Source organism: Protopterus annectens, chromosome 4.part0, assembly GCF_019279795.1.
Source record: "Protopterus annectens isolate FY-2018-M chromosome 4.part0, PAN1.0, whole genome shotgun sequence".
NCBI lineage: Eukaryota > Metazoa > Chordata > Ceratodontiformes > Protopteridae > Protopterus > Protopterus annectens.
Window position 1 is genome coordinate 1,699,579,014 of NC_056733.1, and position 23,123 is coordinate 1,699,602,136.

General features: G+C 38.8%; 1 protein-coding gene across 1 annotated transcript in view; it reads left to right on the top strand.

The window, feature by feature from the left end:
- The window catches only part of ARAP3 (ArfGAP with RhoGAP domain, ankyrin repeat and PH domain 3), a 1,205,760-nt gene that overhangs the window by 969,352 nt on the left and 213,285 nt on the right, over positions 1-23,123 (top strand). Inside the window, exon 25 of the mRNA XM_044069919.1 lies at positions 740-814. Within this exon, the coding sequence (XP_043925854.1) occupies positions 740-814 (75 nt within the window). The remainder of the gene's footprint in view (positions 1-739; positions 815-23,123) is intronic.

Below are 23,123 nucleotides of genomic sequence, written 5' to 3' on the forward strand. Positions count from 1 at the left end.
ACTATACTGTCTTACTGATGTTTTAACAGTTATCTTACTATACTGTCTTATTGATGTTTTAACAGTTATCTTACTATACTGTCTTATTGATGTTTTTTCACTCTTTATGTTTGTTCTTATCTGCTTTATATTTATTGCATTTGTGTAATTATAAACATGTTTTTAAACCTAAACTCGAACTATGAAACACTGGAATTCCAACAAGTATGTAGCAAGTTATATACTATGTATGCAGCAGTATTTGATTTTTTTAAAACTAACATATTCAGTTTAAAAAAATAATATATTCAGTTTATGCAATGAGATATATTAGACTTAAAGTTTAAAAAAAAATCTGACATATTTACCATGGTTTAATTGTATTCTGTTAGAGAAGTTTTTTATTTTTTTTTTTCAAAATACCTGGTTAACTTTTTTTCTTTTTGTAATAGTTAAGCATGGTATTTCAGAAGTTTTTGCAGTGCTAAAAAGGTATGCTATCCAGAGAAATGCACTTCTGAGAGTGGGATAGGATGGGGTAGCTGTGTTCTAGAATTGCTGTGCCAGACAGTGTACAATTCCAAAAATCCTGACTATAACACTGAATTCCATTGTCCTCAAGGAAGCTGTTTGTCATTTATATTCTGATGTATATAATAAGACTGTACAACTGTCATGTTTCACCACTTAAGTAATAGAGAAGACACTTCTGTAGTCATGCTGTTTTGCTTTATTAGACATTATATCTCTTTCTTTGCAGCTGTCACAGGCTGGAGATCTTATCATTGAGGTTTATCTGGAAAAAAAGATGCCTGACTGCTGTGTAACCCTCAAGGTAATGATGTGATTAAGACAAAATTATTTGCAAGGTGTTTTTGGTGGGAGACTGTATTACTAAGTTGATGGCTGCAAATAAAAAAAGCAATAAGTCACTGAGTTGATTAGAATGTGTAATGATACATTGATTATTGACTGATGGTGTGGTTACTGGTCTGGTTGGAACCCTCTGAAATATTTGAGAGTAAGGATGCAAGTGGGTCGCACTAACCTCCTAGTAACAAAAAATGATGGAAAGTGAATGCTTTAGATTTCCTGTGTTTGCATGTTTAGTACTTAATTGGTTTCTGCAGTCTCTCTTCAATCACTGTGATACCTTTCCTTCCATGACCTTTGCACTATCCCAGTAAGAAACAATGAGGAGGGCTGGAGACATTGCTTTAAGTTATCTATGATAATTTTTTAAAGACAGTCTTACTGTTTAATTTCTCCAAGTCTTTGAGGCTTCTACTACCATGATGGGAATGGACTCCATCCCTAAGTCAGGGTACGATTAGAGTTCATGAAATTGGTATTGTTTCAGTCTTTGATGCTAGCCAAAAGTGCCCTTCTCAGTACCTGCATTGAGCCCAGAATTGCCACCTTCTGTAATTCATATGGGGTTACATGTACTGATAGTGTATTTAAATATAAATACTTCTTTTGTTAGACCCATTGCTCCTACTATTGGAACTGTCTGGGTATCTTTCTTCCACATGGTTCTCATTTCTGCCTGCAAATCCTGATATTTTCTGACTTTGCTAAATGTAAGACACTGTAATTACTGGGTGAAGCAATTTCAATGATCAGTGCTTTTTTTCATGGGCTACTATGTCTGGTTTTCTTTCATCTGTTTTTTGAACTGTTGGTAATGGTCTTGCATAGTGCTTAAGACAATGTGCTATGAAGATATACATTTGGGTTTGTATCACAACATTTTCTAATTGTATTCTGAGTGACATTGTACAAACTGCATTGATCTTTGAGTAAGTTCATTTCTGCAATAATATTAATTTGCAGGGACATCAAACTATCAGGCCAGTGCTAGTACTAGTACCCTTATGTTTTCCCCCAGGCCGTAAGGCATTCCTCTATGTGAGAGGAGGACTCTATACCCTTCCTACAGCTACCAGAAGCATCTAGAAGAATGTGAGTCTCAGTTCTATGTGTTTTTCTCAGTTCTGCCTGTTCACTGAGATTGATCAGTCACTGTTTCTTAGACAAACAGTATGTAAATTTCAGTGGTCAGATGCCCTCTCAGTGTAGCCACCTTTTTTAAATTAAGGACGCTTAAAGAATATTTGTCTTACTGTTGGGCAGGATAATTGGGTTTGGTTGATTTTGCCAGCCAATCTCAGCTATATATGCACATCTGCTCAATAAATGCCACTCCTCCCACCCCAATGCCCTTCATTTTAGGTATTTGTTTCTGCTTTTAATTTGATTACAAATCAGACCACTGTAATTGCTGTACTACTGGCTTGATAAATGAATGTCCTCCCTGCTTCCATACATTGCCAGCACCTTACCATTTCCCAATTCCTGACGTGCTCATCTTCCAGTTTGAAGGACAAGTCCCCATTAAGGTTATACATTGGGATGGAAAATAATGTTAGAGAGAGAGTAGATGTAAACTAGATACAACAAGTAGCAGTCAGGCGGAAGGCAGAAGGTGATGGCTCAACAATGGCACCTATCACTAGGGACCTTACACCACTTGATGTGCAACCAAGAAGGCCCTGTCTTCCCACTGGTGCAGAGTAGCCAGTTCAGCCTCCCTCACCAGTTTTGGTTGTCTGCCAGTTATTACTTTATCAAAGCCTACTTGGGGGAATCATTACACTAAAAAGGAGGAATACCACATTCACATTTTAAATGTAGCAGGCAATGCCTCCCTTCTCTCATTCTCTGCCTCCACTTGAAACCACTAAACTATCCTAACAAGGACAGGGAATATTGGTATGACTTATATATGTGGAACCACACTCACATGCTGACCAAGGAATGTCAACTTTCCTTCAGCTACTAAACCTTATTATTATACTTCTCTCTGACTACATATTGACAAAGGAGTCGTTCAAAGTGTGTCAGACAACACTACTGCCAACATTTTCCTATTCTCAGACTCTGACCAACCCTCTTCATTTGGAAGGTAAAAAGAAGACAAAAAGGTCCCATACCCCCTCTTCAGACTCAGACTTAGACTGTACATTTTACAAAAGTGGATGAGGAGGACAGTGTAGCCCTTTCATGCATGGATCTATGCCGAATTCCATTCATTTTGATACTCGCTATAAAAAGTTTTTACTTTGAGATTCCTTCCTGAAGACCTCACATTTCACAATGTCCTTAAAATGAAGAGAGAGCTCTGTGACTATGAGAGGCCATGAAGGGTTTCCCCTCCCAAGAAGAGATATTCCTGAATTATGTGGATAGAAAAACCTTGATTACTGGACAATCTTCACATCATCTGAACAGTTCCAGGACCTGATAGCTTTCAGTCTCAAGACTCTCAGTCAACAGCACCAATGAGGTCAAACACTTACTACTTGGTCCTTAATGCTGCTGTAAAAGAGTGGACAAGAGCCAAGGCTCTTAAGTTTTCATGTCCAAATGGCTGTCTCCCAGGTGGACTTTCTTAAATAAGATAATTAAACTACCGAGAGTCTTCCATAATCTAATTCCAAGGGAAAAAAACCTAAGGCTCCATGACAAGCTGTTGACTCTTTTGTGATCAACCCACAGAACTGCAATCACAAAAGAGCAATATCGCTCAAATAAAAACAGCATTCACAAAACAAAATATCATTAAAGAAAATGCTTTTGCTGGGAACAAACCTTTGCTGTACCCCCAACATAAGGATTGCACACCCCACACCCCTGCTACTTAGATATATCAATTCAGAAGTTGCTCCATCATAAGGAAAGGAGAAATTAGTGGTATATTGCAACTTCAGTCTCCTAGAACAAAACACATGAAGGTCAATCATTAGTGTTTTGCAAACAAGCCAAGCTCCCAGCACTAAACTTTGTGTATAGAGAAGATAAGATCATTCCATGTATGGTCTACTGCAGTTATGATATTGTGAGCCATGTCAAGAACTGATTGCACAGATGGGGTGTAAATCCCACCACTAACAACTAATTGTGAAGGAAAGACCAAGCTGCAACCAGAGTGGTGGTCTCCTGAATCACACCACAGGTACCCTGCAGGTTAAAATAAAAGAGAGGAAGTGCATTCAGGTTTGATTTGATAATCAATTCATAAGATGCAACCTGATCCCCACAGCATAAAGGGCATCCACACTACTGTCCCAAGTATGGGCTTCCAGCATCCACACTGAGACTAGATAGCACATAGGCCACTTACAAAGTGAAATTTTTTTCTACCATCCAGGCCCCTTTCCCAACACTGTCTCAGTAAACCACAGTGTCTTCTAGTGTCCCTTGTCCACAGCGACTGTTCTTCAAACACGTTATTTTCACACAGACCCACCCACATACACACACACACACACACACACACACACACACACATACACGTACACACATGCACATATTCACACTTCCTAGGCAAGGCAGGTAGAATTCTCCAGTTCCCCCCAGCTTTCTTCCTGAAGTTGCAGCACTGACACCACTGTAGACAGAGATGGAGACCCAGACACACTAGTTAATGGGCTATGCTTGATTTAGCCAAGTACAAATATGGAGAGGTTAATAGGTTCATGGAGGTATACTAGACCATGTGAGCCTTTTTAAGTCTCACCATGCATTTCAATTCACTGAAAGTTATGGTACCCTTAGTAGTGTAAGCAGAGGCATAGGAGATAAAACTTTTACAAGAAGAGGGCTAGGAGATGAAACATTTACAGGCTGCCTGTGTTCATTGGAGACATAGATGCTAATCCAGGGGTGAATTTCTGGTTCCCTATCCAGTTGTCTGTCACCCTTGAAATGGGTTAGATAGGTACTCTGCTTCACATGAATGGGGAGCCTCTTCCACAAAAGGAGTAGTCTTTGGGATCCATGCCATTCTGTCCAGCAGGTCTTATTTATATCACAGGCAAGGTTTAAATCTTAAATCTTTAGAATGGGTAATTATGGTGCTGTTTGGTTTACAGATATGAAGGAGGTCCATCAGAATGAGGTCCAAAGATGCCTTGTATGCCAGGCATAGGTCTTTCCTCAACAGCCTGGAGGAGACAGAATGCAGGGATGGGGCTTGAGGAGTAACTATTTGAAATTTCAGGACCCGCTAGAGCATGTCCCGAAATGCAGAGACTGAATGGCTGCATGAATGGACTTACATATACTAAGTCTGAGATGCCATTTCTTGGGCCTCATTTCAGCCTGCAAATCCTAGTATTGTATGACTTTGTGTCTGTCTGTATTATTTATTTATTTATTTCCAGTTTGATGACCGGGAATGTCCACTGGGCTCAGGGAGCCCGTTTTCAGTGGAGGTCCGGGCAGAAAAGCCCCATGTTACAAAGTTTAGATACAGATACAATATAGAAAAGAAGAACAATTTACAATTATGTTTCATGCTAGAGAGCAGGTGTAATTTCTTAGGTACATGTTACCTCTAGATACAGACACAATATTATTAATGAACAATTTACAGTTACATTTCATGTTAGAGAGCAGGTGTAAATTCTTAGGTACATGGTACAAATCTGATATTTACAATATGTACATGTGTGTGGTAGCCTATAGATCATAGCTAGAGAGGCTAGTAATCATAGGTGGAGAGAGAGTTATAGGACTAGGTGGGGAGAATGCAGTTGCATTTTCTGTTAGAGTAAAAGTAGGAATGTAACTGAGATTTAAAGTTTTCAAAGTTTGCACAAGTCCTTAGAGAGAAAGGAAGAGAATTACATTTTTTTTTGCTAAGGAAAAGGATAGCAGGAGTTGACCAGCAGGGCATTTGGGTTTTCAGACACAGATTGGGTTTGGGTGAGTAGATCTGAGAGTTCTCTGAGGGGTGTAGGGGAGACGGATGTTGCATAGAGCAGGGCACTTAGAAGGTTGAAAGATTAGTTTGTGGGCTGTGGTAATCTGAAGATAGTCTAGATGGTTGGAGAGTTCAAGCCAGTGTAACAAATTAAGGGCAATACAGTGATGGGAGGAGTATTTGGCTTTGGTTACAAATTTAGAAATCTTATTATAACAGACTTCCAATTTTGAAGTGAGTGTGGCAGATAAGTTAGTTAATAGAGGAGCGCCATACATTAGTGATGGGAGTAGACAGGTAGTGGCAAGCATTTGTCTAATGGAAGGAGAGAGAAACTGGATGTTCCTGTATAGCATACCAAGTTTTATATGGGCTTTCTTAATGTTTTGCTGGATGTGAGTGTCGAATTTCAAGTATTCATCAATAGTGACCCCAAGTAGTTTGGCAAAGGGAACAGCCTCTATAGTAGAGTTGTTTTGGCTAATGATTTGGAATGAAAGGGAAGCTTTTGAGGGCGAGAATAATTGCATTTTGGATTTATTTACATTTAGTAAGAGGTGATTCTGAAGCATCCAATTTTCAGTGATGGAGAAAGCAGCTTGGGTCAGTGTCTGAAGCTCTGGGAGGTTGGTGGCACTGCAGATTAATGTGGAATCGTCTGCATATTGTACAATTTCAGTATTGGGTATGGCTTTGTGGAAATTGATAATAAAGATGTTAAACAGCATTGGACCAAGTATGGATCCCTGGGGAACCCCAGTGGGGGTGGGAAGGAAGGTTGAGGTGCCTGTCCCCATTTTACAGCTTGAGATCTATTGGAGCGGTAGCTAGAGAACAAGGATAAGGTACTATGGGAGAGATTAAGGTCGGAGAGATGGTTTAGGAGATGGGTGTGGGAGATGGTATTGAATGCCTTCGACAGATCTAGAAGAGCTAAAGAGAAGGTGGCTGAAACGAATAAGGCAGCTGAAGCAGAAAAGTACATAAGATTCTGTAATCACTGGGTGTAACAGTTTCAATGATCAATGCTACGATTGTCTTCTTTTCATGGATACTATATCAGGTTTTCTTGCATCTCTTTTTTGAACTGTTGGTAATGAATGATCCCATGTAATATAAACTTCATCATTCTGTATAATGTGTGGCTAATGTTTCCAGTGCTTCTCAGCTACATCAGTATTGGAATGTTTGCACAATCCCCAGTGCAACAGTCTTGCCACATTATTATGCCTTTCAGTATACAGGCTCTCTGCCATTAGTGTATCACACCCAGCAAGAAGATATGTGACTGTTTCCAATTCTGTTTTACAGAACCTGCATTTGTCTGTTTCTCCCACGTAGTCAATGGACTTTGTAAATCAATGTATACATTGTTCACCGTCCTGGTTAACCAATATTAACTTTTCATCTTTTGGTTTAAATTCACTTCTCCTTAACTATTCCTGCATCAAATCCTGATCAACATGAGGTTGTTGCAGGAGTTTTCTGTACTTGCAACTATATTTATGCCTTTCCACATTTCTTGCCTTCTCATCTGATCCTTCACCTTTTAGTCTTTCTTTTGTATTTTTGGCACTTTCAGTTGCTGCCTGATTATTGTCTACTTCTGGTTCTGTTTCCATTCTTGTTTGACCCAGCTATGCTACTGCTAAACTAAGCAGGGAAGTCATCTTAGATTTGCTCCTTCATGTTTCAAACCTTTCGCTGTGTTTGGATCTGATGAGGTCAGCAGATATGTATGCAGTCCCACAGTTGCAGATCTATACATGCAATCAATTTTGAGGTTGCCCACACCTCCTTCAGAATGAGGAATATATAATCTTGGTATACACTGACTTTTATAAATAATTCAATATCACTCCCATATCACTGTATGTTTTTTTGGCCCAACCCTTGTCTACCTGCCCGCTCCTACTCTGTCTCCTCCTTCTCCCACCTCATATCCTGCCCCAAGGGCATATAGTGGGGTAGCCATTTGTGGTGCCATCTTTATTATCCCTGTATTTCCCCTGGCTGCTGCGTGTCCCTGGCTACAGAGGATCTGTTCTAGTGTGTTATAGCTGTATATTTTTTTTGTTTCCACGTTTTTTAGACATGAATACAATTGTTGAAAGCTGTACTTATTGTTAATTGTAGAACAGTATCATTCTTAGCTCCTAATACCAAGTAAAGTGAATAATATGTATGCGCAGTTTTAAAGTTTACATAGCTGTTTATTTCTTTTACATTTTGCGATACTTGTCCGTGAAGGTATTTGTTGAATGATATTAGCCCAAGCCTACAATCACTTAGAAAGGTGAAGGATCTAAATGTGCATTTTTGGAAAACTAAGCATTTGAGGGTTACAGACGTACTAAATGGCTAACTTGAATTTGCTGTGCCTCCCACATGGATTTCCACACACCGCTCAGTGCGTCTTGAACCACTGCACTTCCCGCAGTGTCTGTTACCTCTACTGTCTTTGATTTTTTTTATGTTAGTGGGGTTCCAGATTAAGCGTTGCTTTAACAAAGAGAGTACTGAGTCTCTGTAGGTATTCTTCTGTATTTTATGTGGTTTCCGTGCCCTCCTATCACTCGCAGATGTTGCAACAGTTATTCTAATAGCATTTTTACCTAGGCATTTTGCCAGCATTTCATCTTGATGCAGTTTTACTATCTTGCTTGTGTAGTTCGACCTTGATATATTAGGGTTTGAAAACCTAACATATGGACACTGTATCGGTTTCTAACCGGAGTGCTTAATTAATTGCCTGGTGCACTCTGTCCTAAATAAACTTTCCTGTTTGCGAGTACTGTTTATTTTAAATAGCGATTGTCTATGGTAAGGCTTGCCTATCTTTTAGGCTGTATAATAATGCTGAGTGGTCTTTCTACTCTAAAGTTATGGATAATTTAACTAGTTTTAGCTGTAACGCTTAAAAGGTTTGGCAGGTGTACTTTTCTGACCTGAATTCTACTAGTGTTTGCCTAGCTCCCCTGTCAGCCACTTTCCTGTAAGCTAGGGCTGCTTATTTCTAATAGCGTTCCTCACTAAAAAGGCTGTGTCTAATGTCCTGGCTATATAGTTGCTGCTGAGTGGTCTGTTTACCCTACATAGCTTTATTTTATATCAGCAACTCTTCGGTAAGCTAGGACTGCTTATTTTAATAGCTATAGTCTCTAAATTGGTATTGTCTACCTTCCTGGCGATAGAGCCGATGCTGAGTGTTTTTTTTACCCCCGATATATGAACATTTTAATTTGTTGTTATCCTGTGAACTTTCAGCAAACCTCTGTGGGAGAAACAAGTGGTTTCAAGTGGCAGTTACTTGCACATTATTCTGGTGAACTAGTCCAAAACCTGTTGAGCAGTTACATAATGACCTATTAGTGCTTTGTGAGAATAGGCTTGTTGTGATTATTTGATTGCCATCTAGTTCACTATATGTAATTGCTAACGATCTATGTGTTATCCGCAAGTAGTCTTAGTTTACATTTTTTGCTCTTAAAATTGTAATTGAAAGGGAATCTCACCAGTCCCATGTGCCTGCATATTATTGCTTGTTTATTTTATGTCTCTGTATCTATCTGAAAGTGTTAACTTAAGACTGAGATCATATCATCCTTGACTAGTATATATTACTGTTATAACTGTGTCTTCACCCTGATTGTATTAACAGTACAGCAGACATTAATGTTGCCATGACACCTAACTCATACTTTTTTATCTTTCCAATCTTCCTAGCTCTCTACCGCCTATTCCTGCACTAAGGGAAATGCCTGGTCATTAAGGACCCCTTTAATTTACTTGCAGCCATCCCATCATCTGGCCAAAGAAACCTGCTGCCCCAGTACTTTTTCCCAGTAACCAAAGGGATTAAGACAGTATGTTCCACCCTGGGCCTAACTATTAAGCTTACTTATTTATTTGTACTTTTACCTAGTATAGAAAGTAATTAAGATACCGAGTCAGGAAGCCAACAGCCATACTTTTTACTTTCCCTGTATCTACTGCTAATTTTTCCCCTTGGAATTTACTATCTGAACTACCTCTACCAGCTAACTTTATTAAAGATACCTTTGTTATATTCTCCTCTCTGCCCACTAGGTGGCACCCTAATTTAGCCTCGGGCTATAACTCTTCTGCCACCTTCCCAAATATCATCTCAGAATACTTTCTCAGTTTCATCCCTTGACTAGTTGCTAATCTTCCTGTTGTATTACACTGCTCTTACCTTTTTTCTCTCCGGACCATCTAGCTATATTTTTTTTCTTCTTTCCACTCCACTATCCTTCTTTGCCTCATACCTGCTTTACCACACTCTACTTACCTGTTACTTTTAAGAATGCCTCAGGAATCTGCTGCTCTCAGATTGTCTCTGTAGAATCTTCCTTTACCTGCTCTAACCCGCTCCGTTCACCCTGCGCGCTCACTCCGCTCCCCTACCCTACCCTCAATCCCCACCCACCTCCAGTGGTCCTACATTTATACTTCCTGAGCCACACCCCCTTCCTTACTATCCAATAGCTGTCAGGTACTCATTACAAGTCAAATACCTACACACCCACTCCCATACTGAAACTAATCTCTACTACCCCTTAAATATTCCTTTACTCTAGACTCTCTCTCTACCTACCCCCTAACTTCTGACTACATTCTATACTCTCCCTCTCCATGCCCTTAACTCACAAACCCAGACTTATAAATCTATTTCTCTCACTTGCAACACTATCTATTATTTCTATACTATATATCCTTACCTTTTATGAAACTCTACAGTATACCACATCTCACCAACCCCTAAAACAAACATTACTATTAAGTGAGCTAGCCTTCCAAAGCCATTCAAACATAACATCTACCTCAACCTATCTCTTGCCAAATTATCACAGGGCAGCCCATTTTACTTACCTCCAATATAGAAAATCACAAAATAATTTCTGTAAACTACTGAAGCCTTTATATAGTACTCAAAAACAATCTCTCCTTCATGGTGACATTCATCCCAACCCAGGACCAAACAGCAACACCCCTATAAACCCCCTCCTACCTCATCCATCCTCCCTCTGCACTCCCAGTAAAACCCCAAATTCTCTACTCATAGCCCATCTTTATATAAGGAGAATAAACAATAAAGTTAGCCAACTACACGCTCTACTAGATACATACTCATTTGATATCTTATGCTTAACAGAAACCTGGCTCAAACCATTAACAAAGGACAATGAAATAATTCCACCTGGTTATAATATCCTGAGATTAGACCGAACAACCAAAAAGGGTGGTGGGGTAGCAATTCTAAACAAATCTCAGTTGCAGGTTACTTCACTAGGAGTACAACCACCTCTAGATAACAATGTTGAAATCCTTATCTCCACGCTCCAGGTCAGTGCTAATAAATCTATATATATAATTTGCTCCTACCTACCTCCAGGCAATAACATCAGCATCCTAGAAAGTATTCTCTGCTGGCTTTCTACATCCTTCCCACAGGAAACCATTGTACTCGGTGACTTTAATATAGACTGGAACACCTGTACCTCACACAAACCCACAACCCATATAAACCTTTATGGCTTTTCCCAAATAATTACCACCCCTACCAGAATCCATAAACCCAGTAGCAAAGAAAGTACCTTAGACTGGATCTTAGCTAACAGCCATCCTCTCTCTTGCAAAGTAGGTATACTTCATGATGATATTAGTGACCATTCGCTTACCTATATTTCTAGACAAAAAAACCTTTATCCCAAACCAAACTACCTTTAAAACCACCCGGAACAAAAAAAATTCAATCCAACAAACTTCCAGGCAGAACTTCAAGCCTGTGACTGGTCACCCTTAAAACAACTCCCTCTTGAGGAAGCAGTATCCTATTTTAACTCAAAATTCTTACAAATCCTGGAATTTCATGCCCCCTCATGCTCGATAAGAACTAGAAGTAAAGCAGCCCCATGGCTCACTAAAGAGACTAGGCAACAGATCCTACTGAGAAATAAAATCTGGTCCAAGTGGAGAAACACTAAAGACCCAATTGACCATCAACACTTTAAACAGCTAAGAAATGCTACCAAAAAATCAATACTTATTTTAAACTCCAGCAAAAGCACCAACAACATCCACAAACCTTCTGGTCAGGCATAAATAGACTTTTACACCCAGGCCACTACAAAACACCAACCCCATCAAGTCTCTCTCTTAACACTCCCAACCAGATAGCTGATGCTTTTAATACCTTTTTTGCTGAAACTGTCCAATCTCTAGCAAACACCTTACCTCCTGTTACTTCTATCCTCTCATCCTCCCTACCTAGCATACCTTCTGCCTTTCACTTAAAACCAGTTCCTACATCCCTCATCTATACTCTACTTCATAAACTTAAACCATGTACTCCCTCAGCTGATCTCCTACCAGGTGAATACCTTCAATCTGCAGCAAAAGTACTTGCCTATCCTATTTCTATCCTAATTAATAGAACACTCACTGAAGGCTTCATTCCTTCTCTCTGAAAAATCTCTCACATAATCCCACTTCACAGGGGCGGTAACTCAACTGAACTCTCTAACTTTCGGCCTATAGCCCTACATTCTCCACTAGCCAAAATCATGGAAAAATGCATTCACCAACAACTTCATGACCACCTTCTCCAAAATAACCTTCTAGCTGGCTGTCAGCATGGTTTTAGACCTTTCTATAGTACCACCACTGTTCTCCTATCCTTTACTGACTGCATTAATAAACATTGTAATAATAACATGCTCTCCTCTGCACTCTTCATAGACCTATCTAAAGCTTTTGATATGGTTAACCATCAAACACTTCCTAACTTACTCAAATCATTTTCACTTGACTCATAGGCATTACAATGGTTCAAGTCCTGCTTACATAATAGACAGCAGGCTGTCCTTTGGGACAATAACCTATTCAAACATCTCCCTATTACCCTTGGTGTCCCTCAAGGCTCTATCCTGGGACCTCTACTCTTCTCCATATTCATAAATTACCTTATTATGCATCTACCTGTAGCTACCTGCATACAATATGCAGACGACTCCACATTGATTTGTAAAGCCTCCTCTGCATCTGAACTCCAATCCATCACCCAAACAGTATTTGACCTAGTCGAAAACTGGTTCCAACAACGTTGCCTCCTCCTAAATGTCCAAAAAAAAACTATTGCTATTTACTCCAACTCTTAAATCCTCCCCAATAAATTTCTATTACATCCAACAATGGTATGATCATAGCTCGTGACCCGACTACCAAACTCTTAGGTCTAACAATTGGCCACAACTTTAACTTTGACTAGCATATCAACTCGACTATTAAAACAGTAAACAGAAATCTTGGTTCCTTATATAGGATAAAACCTTTCCTCACCCCTGAAGCCAAAACTACCATTGCCCATACCCATCTAATCTCTACTCTCCTCTATGCCTCCCCCATTTATACTAATCTTTCCAAAAGCAACCTTAATAAGCTAACCACTTCTTATAACAATATTGCCAGATTTGCTAATGGCTCCCCATTTAGAACTCACCATTGTCTAAATCTCAAACATCTAGGATGGCTAGAACTGCAAAATCAGATAGAATTTCAACAACTCACCATCACGCATAAGATTCTGTACCATCCTAGTAATACTCCTATTCTCAGTAGCCTCATCTCCTCCTACACAAATCTTACTACTCTTCGCTCAGCAAATAAACTACTAGTCACCATCCAGAAATCCCACAACAAAGCAGATGACTCTCTTTTCTGAAATTCTGTGGGGATGATTTGGAACAGGCTTCCCAGCAAACTTGCATCTCTGTCATCATTACCACTCTTCAAAAAGCAACTAAAAATCTTCCTAAAAACACAATGGCTATGCACATGTACTAACCCTGACTAACACTCCCCAGTCCAACATTACTGTATACCTCGCACCCAAAACCCATAGTGTGGGATTAGTAATCCTTCCCTTACCCCCTTTTTTACTCTCATACTCCCAGGGAAATATCACTGAGTTTGTTCTTTGTACATTCATTCTGCTGTGAGCAAAAGTCTTCCACCTGTATATAGACCAACCATCTTTTTACTATGAGTGTAACATTTCTTTAAGTGTATATATACATACTCTCTTGTGTTTTAGTTATATTTTAAGACAACCTGAATACTTCATTTCAATCTGTACCTTCGTTCCTAACATACTTTATGTTGAATGTCACTCCCTTTGCCATGTAAATAGTACTATATTGCTGTATTAAACTCTGTACTCACTAATGTCATACCCTTTACCATGCAAATATTACTGTATTACTGTGTTAAACTCTGTACTCACTTTTCTCGAAAATTAAGTTCTTTGCTGAAAATCTTCATGAATAATGTATTTAAATATTTTTTGAGTCTTTGCTGTCCTGCATTATTAGCTTAATGTGGAGCTTATCTCCCCGGGCCTCTACTGAAAATGGACATGTATCCAGTTGGACTAGCCCGGCCAACAAATGTAAAATAAATAAAATAAATGAGTAAATAAGAGTGAAGCATTTTTCTGGTTTTCCTGTCCAGCTGATCCAATATCTTTTGAGGACAGTCAATCACACTGAAACTATAAGTTAAAACAGGAAGAGCAAATTGGCTTATAGCTTGGACTTTGTTCCTAGATGTTAGGGCTGCTTTCAGTATTAATTTTAGTCTTCTAAAATATTCCTTACTGAGTTTTGTTCACATTTGCTCATGTTTTATTGTCGATCCTTCATCAATCCCTAAATATTTACACACTCTCTCCTGCTGAAGTTTCTTTATATCACATTCCTTTCCCATACATATATTTTCTTTGTGCTGCAGCTTTCTTGTTTTAAATGATACCTTAGCACATTTATCAAGACCAAATAACATTCTTCTACCATCTGAGAAAGTTTTGACCACTTCCAATTGTGCTCTCAATTCTTCATCAGATGAACTATACAGTTTTAAATCATCCACAAAAAGAAGATGAGAAGTCTTTACACATAGTTGTTTTCTGGGAGCCAAATTGTAACCATGACCAAATCAGTTAAGCAGACAGCTTAATGGGTTAAGAGCAAGAATACAAAAAAAGCAATGGTGACAGAGAGTCAGCCTGGAATACCCCCCCCCCCCTTTGAACTCTTATCCCTGGGATAATAATTTGCCCTCTATCATAGCTTAGCTGCAAAGTTGTTTGCCACTGTTTCGTGGTCATTGTAATGTAATTGATCGCTGTAGAGTGTATCCTATACATCTGTAAGCACTCCTTTATCCATGAATATGGGATGCTGTCAAATGCTTTTTTGTAATCTATCCATGATATACTTAGATTCTTCTCCATTTTACAATTCTCCATTATAACATTATTTAACAAATGATCCTTTCTTCCATATGACTTTTTTGTTACCCTTTTGTTCTATTGCCATGACTGAGTTTTTTCTAAATTACTATAAACTCTGTCAGCATCAGTTCTGGTGCATAGTTTATACATCATCAGAAGGCAAGTTATTAGTCTATAGTTTTTAGGATAGCTTGCAGATTAATTCTTAAGGAGGAGTATCATTTTTCCTGTTGTTAAGCAGGCTGGTGTTTGTTCACGGTGTGCATATAAGTAGTTCTTACTCAGGGCCATTAATACTTTTTACCGGAAGTTAGGTATTGTATCTGGGCCTAAGGTGTTCCATTTAGGAGCCTTTTTTAATTTTGTTTTAATTTCTCTGGCCGTTACTTCATCCCATCTGATATCCTGTATATTTGAATGTTTTACTGTTTATTTTACTTCTATCAAGTCAGCATCTTTATTATGTTCCACAGGGTCTTCACAGATATTTCATCAAAATATGTCTAGTTCTTCTTTTTTGGTGGCATTTCTATTCCTTTTGCTTTGTTTCCTAAGTCTCTGTAATACTTTTTTGGATTATCAGTGAATTGCTTATTTTACACTTTTCCTTTATATTTATTTGCTTATCTTCTAAGTTTTTCTGCCTGTGCTGATATCTTTAGTTTATTATTTGCAGTAGTGTACAATAGATCCTTGTCTCTTCTAATACTGCATGTTGCTTTTATCATATCTATCTTATTTAAGTATTTTTGTTGATCTGTATCCTCTTCTGTACTCTTCTAACAGTGACATTTATTGTCTTAATTGCTTTCTAGCTTTCTCTGTTTGATACTTCGATAAGGGTATTTGATTATTTCCCTTCCCTTCCCTTATTGCCCTGTATTTTTATGGTAAGACTTTCTGTTATTGTCAAAGGAAAAAACTTCAAAGACCAATACACGTAAGGTTCAGTTAAGGCATATTTATTTACTTGCCGCAAGGAGACAAAAACATGCAAATACAAGGATTTGTCTAACTACTAACAGGAAGTATGCTTATTCTTATACTATTTTACAAGACATGGCCTTCTATGGCTGACGTAATCAAACACAACTTTCAGTATTGTTCTACAGCAGATGTTACTCAGATTTTCTGCTGACATGGCTAGATTTGTGAGAAACTTTTGAGAAAAACAACCTGGCCTTGGTGGGCACTAATTCGTTTACAAGCTTCCATTGTACAGTGTTACATTTCAAGGTACTCTTCTAACTCAGATACAAGCAAATGCTGATTGCAGTTCATATTTTCAAACAGGCTTTGTCCTAATTATCTATAGCTTCTACAGCTGTGTATTTTCTCACAGCACAAACGGAACTTCTTGTCTAAGCGTCATACAAGTAGTATTGTTCTATTCATTATTTTCCTAACATAAGCAGGAATCATCTGCTTCTCAGTAAATTTCCAAGGCACAAACAAGATTTTAGCTAACAATACAAGGTCAGAAAAGCATCTGCAGTTTGTACAGATTTATGCAGTATGAAATAGAATAAATGTGTTAACCCTTTTCAAGCTCTAAATGCACTAAGCATATTTCTAATACACACATTAATACATATTTTTCTGACATTTCCCCCCTTTTAATACTTTTATTCTACTTTCAAAATAAGCATAAACAGTTTGTTTTCTTCTCCTAACCTCTTCCACTCAGGATTTGCAGTTAAGAGAGTCATTCAGTTTAAACTTATGAAAGCATTTTCAATCTTTTAACAGTTCTTCAAACTCAGTACTTTGATATAAGGTTTCAGAAACTGACATGTCTATAAAGTCTTTAATCAGTCTTTTCATGCAGGGGATGCCACAACAAACATATACTCCCAGTAGGAGCATTCCTACACAAATGGCAATCAGGATGTTTATTAGGATGGTACCCCACCCCACAAACTATTTCTGGAAAAAGTCCATCAGTGGGTTTGGGCCTGGTTTAGTCATGGCCGACACTTGCTGAATTACCTCAAGATGATTGTCTATCTCGTGTTTATGGTCAGGAATATACGAACAGCATTCTTCTTGGATTAAATCGCAAGTACCACCTCTCGCCGCTAGGGTGAAGTCGAGAGCCATGCGGTTTTGAAGCACTACAGTTCTCATAGCATTCAGTTCATCAGTCACCAATTTGAGAGTGGAAAAAGTTGCATTACTCATTACTTTGAGAAGTTTCGACAGTTTTCTCATCTCCCAGATTGATTTCACTGCTCCATATGCCGGTAATATGCCTGCCCACGATATAACGCTATCACTCAAGTCCATATGTGTCAGTCCTTTGACTATGGAATGATGGCCTTTCCAACGCGCATTGATTTGTCCCACTGGATTTACAGGTTTCTTGACGACCTCTCAGACATTTCAAATTTTTCCTCGTATGGCCGGAACCAGGTAACCCAAAAAAACAACTGCCGGACCAATTCTCAGGTAACCATTTGTATGCCTTTCTGCCACACACAAAATAACAATCCTCTACTTTAGTAGTAACCTTGCTATGAATATACACTTGCCCTGCATGAAACATTTTTCTATCTATTATAGACAATTGTTTATAAAGAACAGAATTATGTTTTACTTCATCAAGTGTTTTGTGCATCAATCCAAGAAATGAATAATAGTTTGTATTACAATAAAGATCTACATTGTTACCTTTAGTGTAACATTTATAAGGAACAGTCATATTGCAATTGCTCCAACCCACCTGAACAGTATCATTTTTATAAAAACACACAGTTCCCTTTTGTGGAACAGACAAGTGCAATGCTATTTTATCTTGTGATGTAATGGTTGAGGTATCATAAATCAAGTTCTCCCAGGTCTCATTGACCCCTAGGGGGACTGTAGTCATTAATGACCCCCGTATGCTGTCGGCAAAGCTGTGCAAATCCAGCAATTTGAAACATTGAAAGTCTCAGCATACACATATTTAATTGCCTGGTAAGTGTTAAAGTTTGGATGCCAGTCGATGAGTAATGCTTCACGTTTATTCAGTTCAGTCTGTGTGGCTGGGAAAAGGAAAGGCCACAACAACAAGATTATTGTCACTAGTACAGTTAGGATGATTATGCAATACTTCTGAGGAAAGGGTTGTTCTGCATTCCTGTTTCTTCTGGACTCTATCATTTTTACTCTTGGCATGTGACAAGATTTTTGTCCAGTTCAAAGTTTTTTACTAATTTACAGTGCATCAGGTGGATCCAGGAGGTGCGCTCCGCTATCATGACTGCAGTGGGTGTCGACAGAAGCACTTGATATGGACCTTCCCACTTTGGTGATGCCCAATTCTTTCTCTTTACTGTCTTCACCCAGATCCAAGTTCCAGGGGACACTGCCACTTCTGATGGTCTGGTTCGTTCTTTATCTGAAACAGAATTTGACTGCAACAAATGTTTAGAATTTAACAAGTTTTACATGTACTCAGCTAGTGTACTGTCAGCTTCCTGGTCTGCGGGCATGAGAGATTTCCACCGAGGTATATAATAAGCCCTTCCAAATAATTTTTCAAAAGGAGTCAATTCTTTTGCATTCGGAACAGTTATCATGCTCAACCATGTCAGGGGCAGACAGTACACCCAATTTCTCTGCATTTCTACTATTAACTTCCTTAGCTTATTCTTTAAAATCCCATTATGCCTCTGTACTAGCCCTGCAGATTGTGGGTGATACGCACAATGATTTTTTAAAGAAATACCAAAATGTCTACTTAACTGTTGTATGGTCTGGTTTACGAAGTGTGTGCCGTTGTCACTGTAGATCCTTTCCGGAATGCCGAATCTAGGGATGATTTCTTTAACAAGAACTTTGGCCACAGTTGCCGCGTCTGGATTTTTAGTCGTAAAGGCTTCCACCCATCTGGAAAACATATCTACAATGACAAGACAATACTTCTTATTTTCACATTTATTCAACTCTATGAAATCCATACAGATAGTATGAAATGGATACGGTGGTGTAGGGAAACTCCCTTGCTTGGGCTTTAACACCCCTTGTGCATGATGTTTATTTCAAACATGGCACATCGAACAGAATTGTTTAGAATAATTTAAGAATCCATATGTCGTGAACACTTGGTTCACCAGCTGTACCATTCCCCCCTGTTGAGACATGGCACTGCCCATGGCTCAACAAAGCTGCATATCTAAACAAATTAGACGGCAATATCGGTTTCCCTTCTTTAGAGATGTACAGCCCTTTTTTGAGAATTGCTCCTCGTTTTACCCATCTTTGTTTTTTCAACTTGCGTAGTAAGTGTCTTCATTGTCTTTAACATTTCTAAGTCTAAAATCTCAGAGAGTTGTAATTCCTCATTCAAAAGAAATACTTCTGAAGCTGCCTGCTTTGCAGCTGTATCAGCTCTCACATTACCTTTTGAAATCCTGTCCTGTTGCTTGGTATGAGCTGTGCATTTATAAATAGCTACTTTCTGAGGTAACTGAATAGATTCTAAAAGATCTAAAATAAACTGTGCATGATTGATTGGTCTGCCAGTCGATGTTATCATTCCTCGATTTTTCCACTGTTGCGCAAAAACATGTACAGTAGAAAAAGCATACTGGCTGTCAGTAAAAATGTTCACATGTTTACCCTTTGCTAAGGTACATGCCCGTGTCAAGGCAATCAATTTTTCTGCCTGTGCAGATAAATTGTGTGGTAAAGATTTCGCTTCTATAATCTCAATATCAGAAACTACTGCATATCCTACTAGGTTCTGTCTTGCAGGACCCCTTTTGCATGAGCCATCCACGTAGTATGTCACCTCGGCATCATCCAAGGGAACATCCGTAAGGTCTTTTCTAGGCAGTGTCTTTTGCTCAATCACCTGCAGGCAGCTGTGAGGTGTGCCATCTGCAGGGGTTGGGAGCAAGGTAGAAGGGTTCAAAGTCATACATCATTCAATTGTCATATGAGGTTGGCTCAACAATTTAGTCATACAGGAAAGATGCCTAGCAGGGGAAAGATATGCTACCTTCTCTTGCAGTAAAATAATAGTGACTGCATGAGGCACTCTCAATGTGAGAGGGTGGAACAAAACTACTGAGGCCAAAGCCTGTACTGACATTGCAGCTGCAACTACTGCTTGTACACAGTGGGGTAAAGACCGTGCCACTGGGTCCAGTTGTGATGAATAATAAGCAATAGGGCGTTGCTTGTCCCCATACTGCTGTGTTAACACTGATGTCATATAACCTTGCTTACAATCTACAGTTTGGAAAAAACGTTTATGATAGTTTGGTAGTCCCAAAACTAATGAGGACACCATTAACTGTTTCAGTTTGCAGAAAGCAGATTCTGCTTCTGGTGTCCATTGTAACAAATCCTGTGCTGCCATAGGCTTTTTATAAATCAGGTTAGTCAACGGTGCAGATTCCAAGGCATAGTTTGTTATCCAACTCCAACAAAAATTAGTCGTACCCAGGAAAGACATCATTTCCTTCTTGATAGTGGGTTTTAGTGCTTGGAAAATCGCTACTTTTCTGTCCTCATCTAATGTCCTACCCTTCTCGGATATTACATATCCTAGGTATTTAACTTGTTTTTTCCAAAGCTGCAGTTTATTTTTGTTTACTTTATGTCCTTCAGTGGCTAAAAATTGTAATAGCGCTATGGTATCTTCTTTACAATCTTGTTGGGTGGGGGCCGCCAGCAGGATATCATCAACATAAAGCAAAATCTGGCTACCTCTTGGTGGGGTATATCCCGCCAAGTTGCTTGCCATTTCTTGTGAGAATATTGTTGGACTTTCACAATACCCCTGTGGTAGTCGCGTATATGTATACCTTTTCCCCTGAAATGTGAATGCAAACCAATACTGGCTGTCAGGGTGTATCGGTATTGAGAAGAACGCATTGCTGATATCTTCCACAGAAAAATATTTCTGTTGAGGTTTTAAATCATTCAACAGGGTGTGTGGGTCTGGCACCGTAGGTGCCCTTGGTATTACTGCGTCATTTACAGCTTGTAAATTTTGGGCCATACGCCACTCTCCATTCACTTTCTTAACAAGAAATAAGGGTGTGTTACATGGTGAATCAGGAGATTTCACCAGCACCCCTTCCTTAAGTAAAGCTGCTATAATAGGTTTGATTCCTACCTCTGCATCTTTTCTTAAGGGATACTGTCTTTTTTGTGGTCTAAATGCTGACTTTGGTGTAATAGTAACTGGTCCCGCTGTACAAATAAGTCCTACATCTGATTTTCCTGTTGACCAGAGAGTTTCTGGTATATTCTGTAAGGCATTCTCTTCCTCCTTCAATAGGAGTGCTAATCAGCTGTCCTTGTTAGACTGCAAGTGTACAGTTGGGTGGGTCTGAGTTATCCAATTCAACTTCTGCATTTGTATTCCCTGTTCTGACAGTTCTAACTCTGTCTGTTTTTCCCATTTCGTGAATTTTTCTCGAGATAGGAAGGTTCAGTTAAGGCATATTTATTTACTTGCAGTTATTAACAGCACAGTTAGCATAGCATAGTAAAATATCCTATTTACTTATTTATTTTTTTTTTATTTAACATTTGTTGACCGGGAAAGTCCGACTAGGTTCCACAGAGCCTGTTTTCAGCAGAGGCCTGGGGAGAAATGCTCCAGATGCATGTCTTTGGAATGTGGGAGGAAACCGGAGTACCCGGAGGAAACCCACACGAACACAGGGAGAACATGCAAACTCCACACAGAAGGCACCCCAGCCGAGAATCGAACCGGAGAACCTCTTGCTGTGAGGCAACAATGTTAACCACTGCACCACTGTGCCGCCCTACTGACTGACTTCTGTAATATCACATGCATTTCTGTTAATAATCTTGATTATTGTGTTCATTTCTTTTATCAGACTTCTAACATTTTGGATCTTATTGACTTTCTGTAATCTTGTTTCTTTAATTGATCTTAATATGTTTATCCATCTCTATTAAATCAAGCGGCTCTTCCATTAGATCATTTCTTCTAAACTGAAGGCACATTCTTTGCTTTCCATTTCCTGCAGACATTCTACAGAAAGTTCCAGAACATCTTCTTGTGACATATTCATATTTTGCATCATCTGTTGCTCTTTCATATGAGAACCCACTGGCCTATCACTCCACAACGTTGACCATTCCAGTACATTTTAGTAAATAAGACATCCATATAATTTGTGTTTTCTGAATTTCATACTGTTTGGCTTTCTAACTGTCCTTAAATCTGTCCATTCAACTGGCATATAGCCTATCTTCATTTCTCTTAATAGAACTATGATATTGCATACTTCAGTCCCCATCTATTTAACCAGTGTTTTAGCTGTACCTTAACTGTTTATCTCGTACTGGCCCATGTTTTTTTGTCAGTACCCAAAGTGTTATAGCCCAACTGCACCTCACATATGCATGACATAGTATCCCAGATTATATTACATTTTAAGATACTTTTCCGTTAAACCCCTACCACAAGTCTCGCCGTTTTCGTTGAGCCCAACGAAGACTTCGTTTCGGTCTATATGTGTCGATGGAGTGGTGTTCGACATAACGCATTTGCGTTTAAATAAAGTAGACCCGTGTATTGTGCTTTTTACATTTATCTATCTGACTTTAAAACACCCTAGTATATTAAAAATTAGTAGCATCATTATCCTCCACTGACACGAACAGAACAGCTACAATGACTAATATCAAATGGGAAAGAAAACAATCTGTATGTACATTACAACTGTTCAAACTAAGCACACCAAGACCAAGCACAATATCGCTAAACATGCCTTAATCTGTGTCTTTGTATAACTGAAAAAGTAAGTCAGTTCAAATGATTTACAATTATCAGTCAGATCTTACAATAACATTCTCAGAGTTTGAAAAGAGTTGATCATAGCTCTCCCTCACTCATATCACAAATCACAGGCACCAGGTGTACATTTTAAAAAGTATATTTATACAACAGACTGTCAAACTTAAATGTATATTTGCAATCAACAAGAAAAAGCAATTTACTTCTTTATCAACATAAAGAGAAAGCAATACACTTTTTTATTCATGTCCCTAAAATGCATAAACCTGTTTACGGATACCAAACAAATA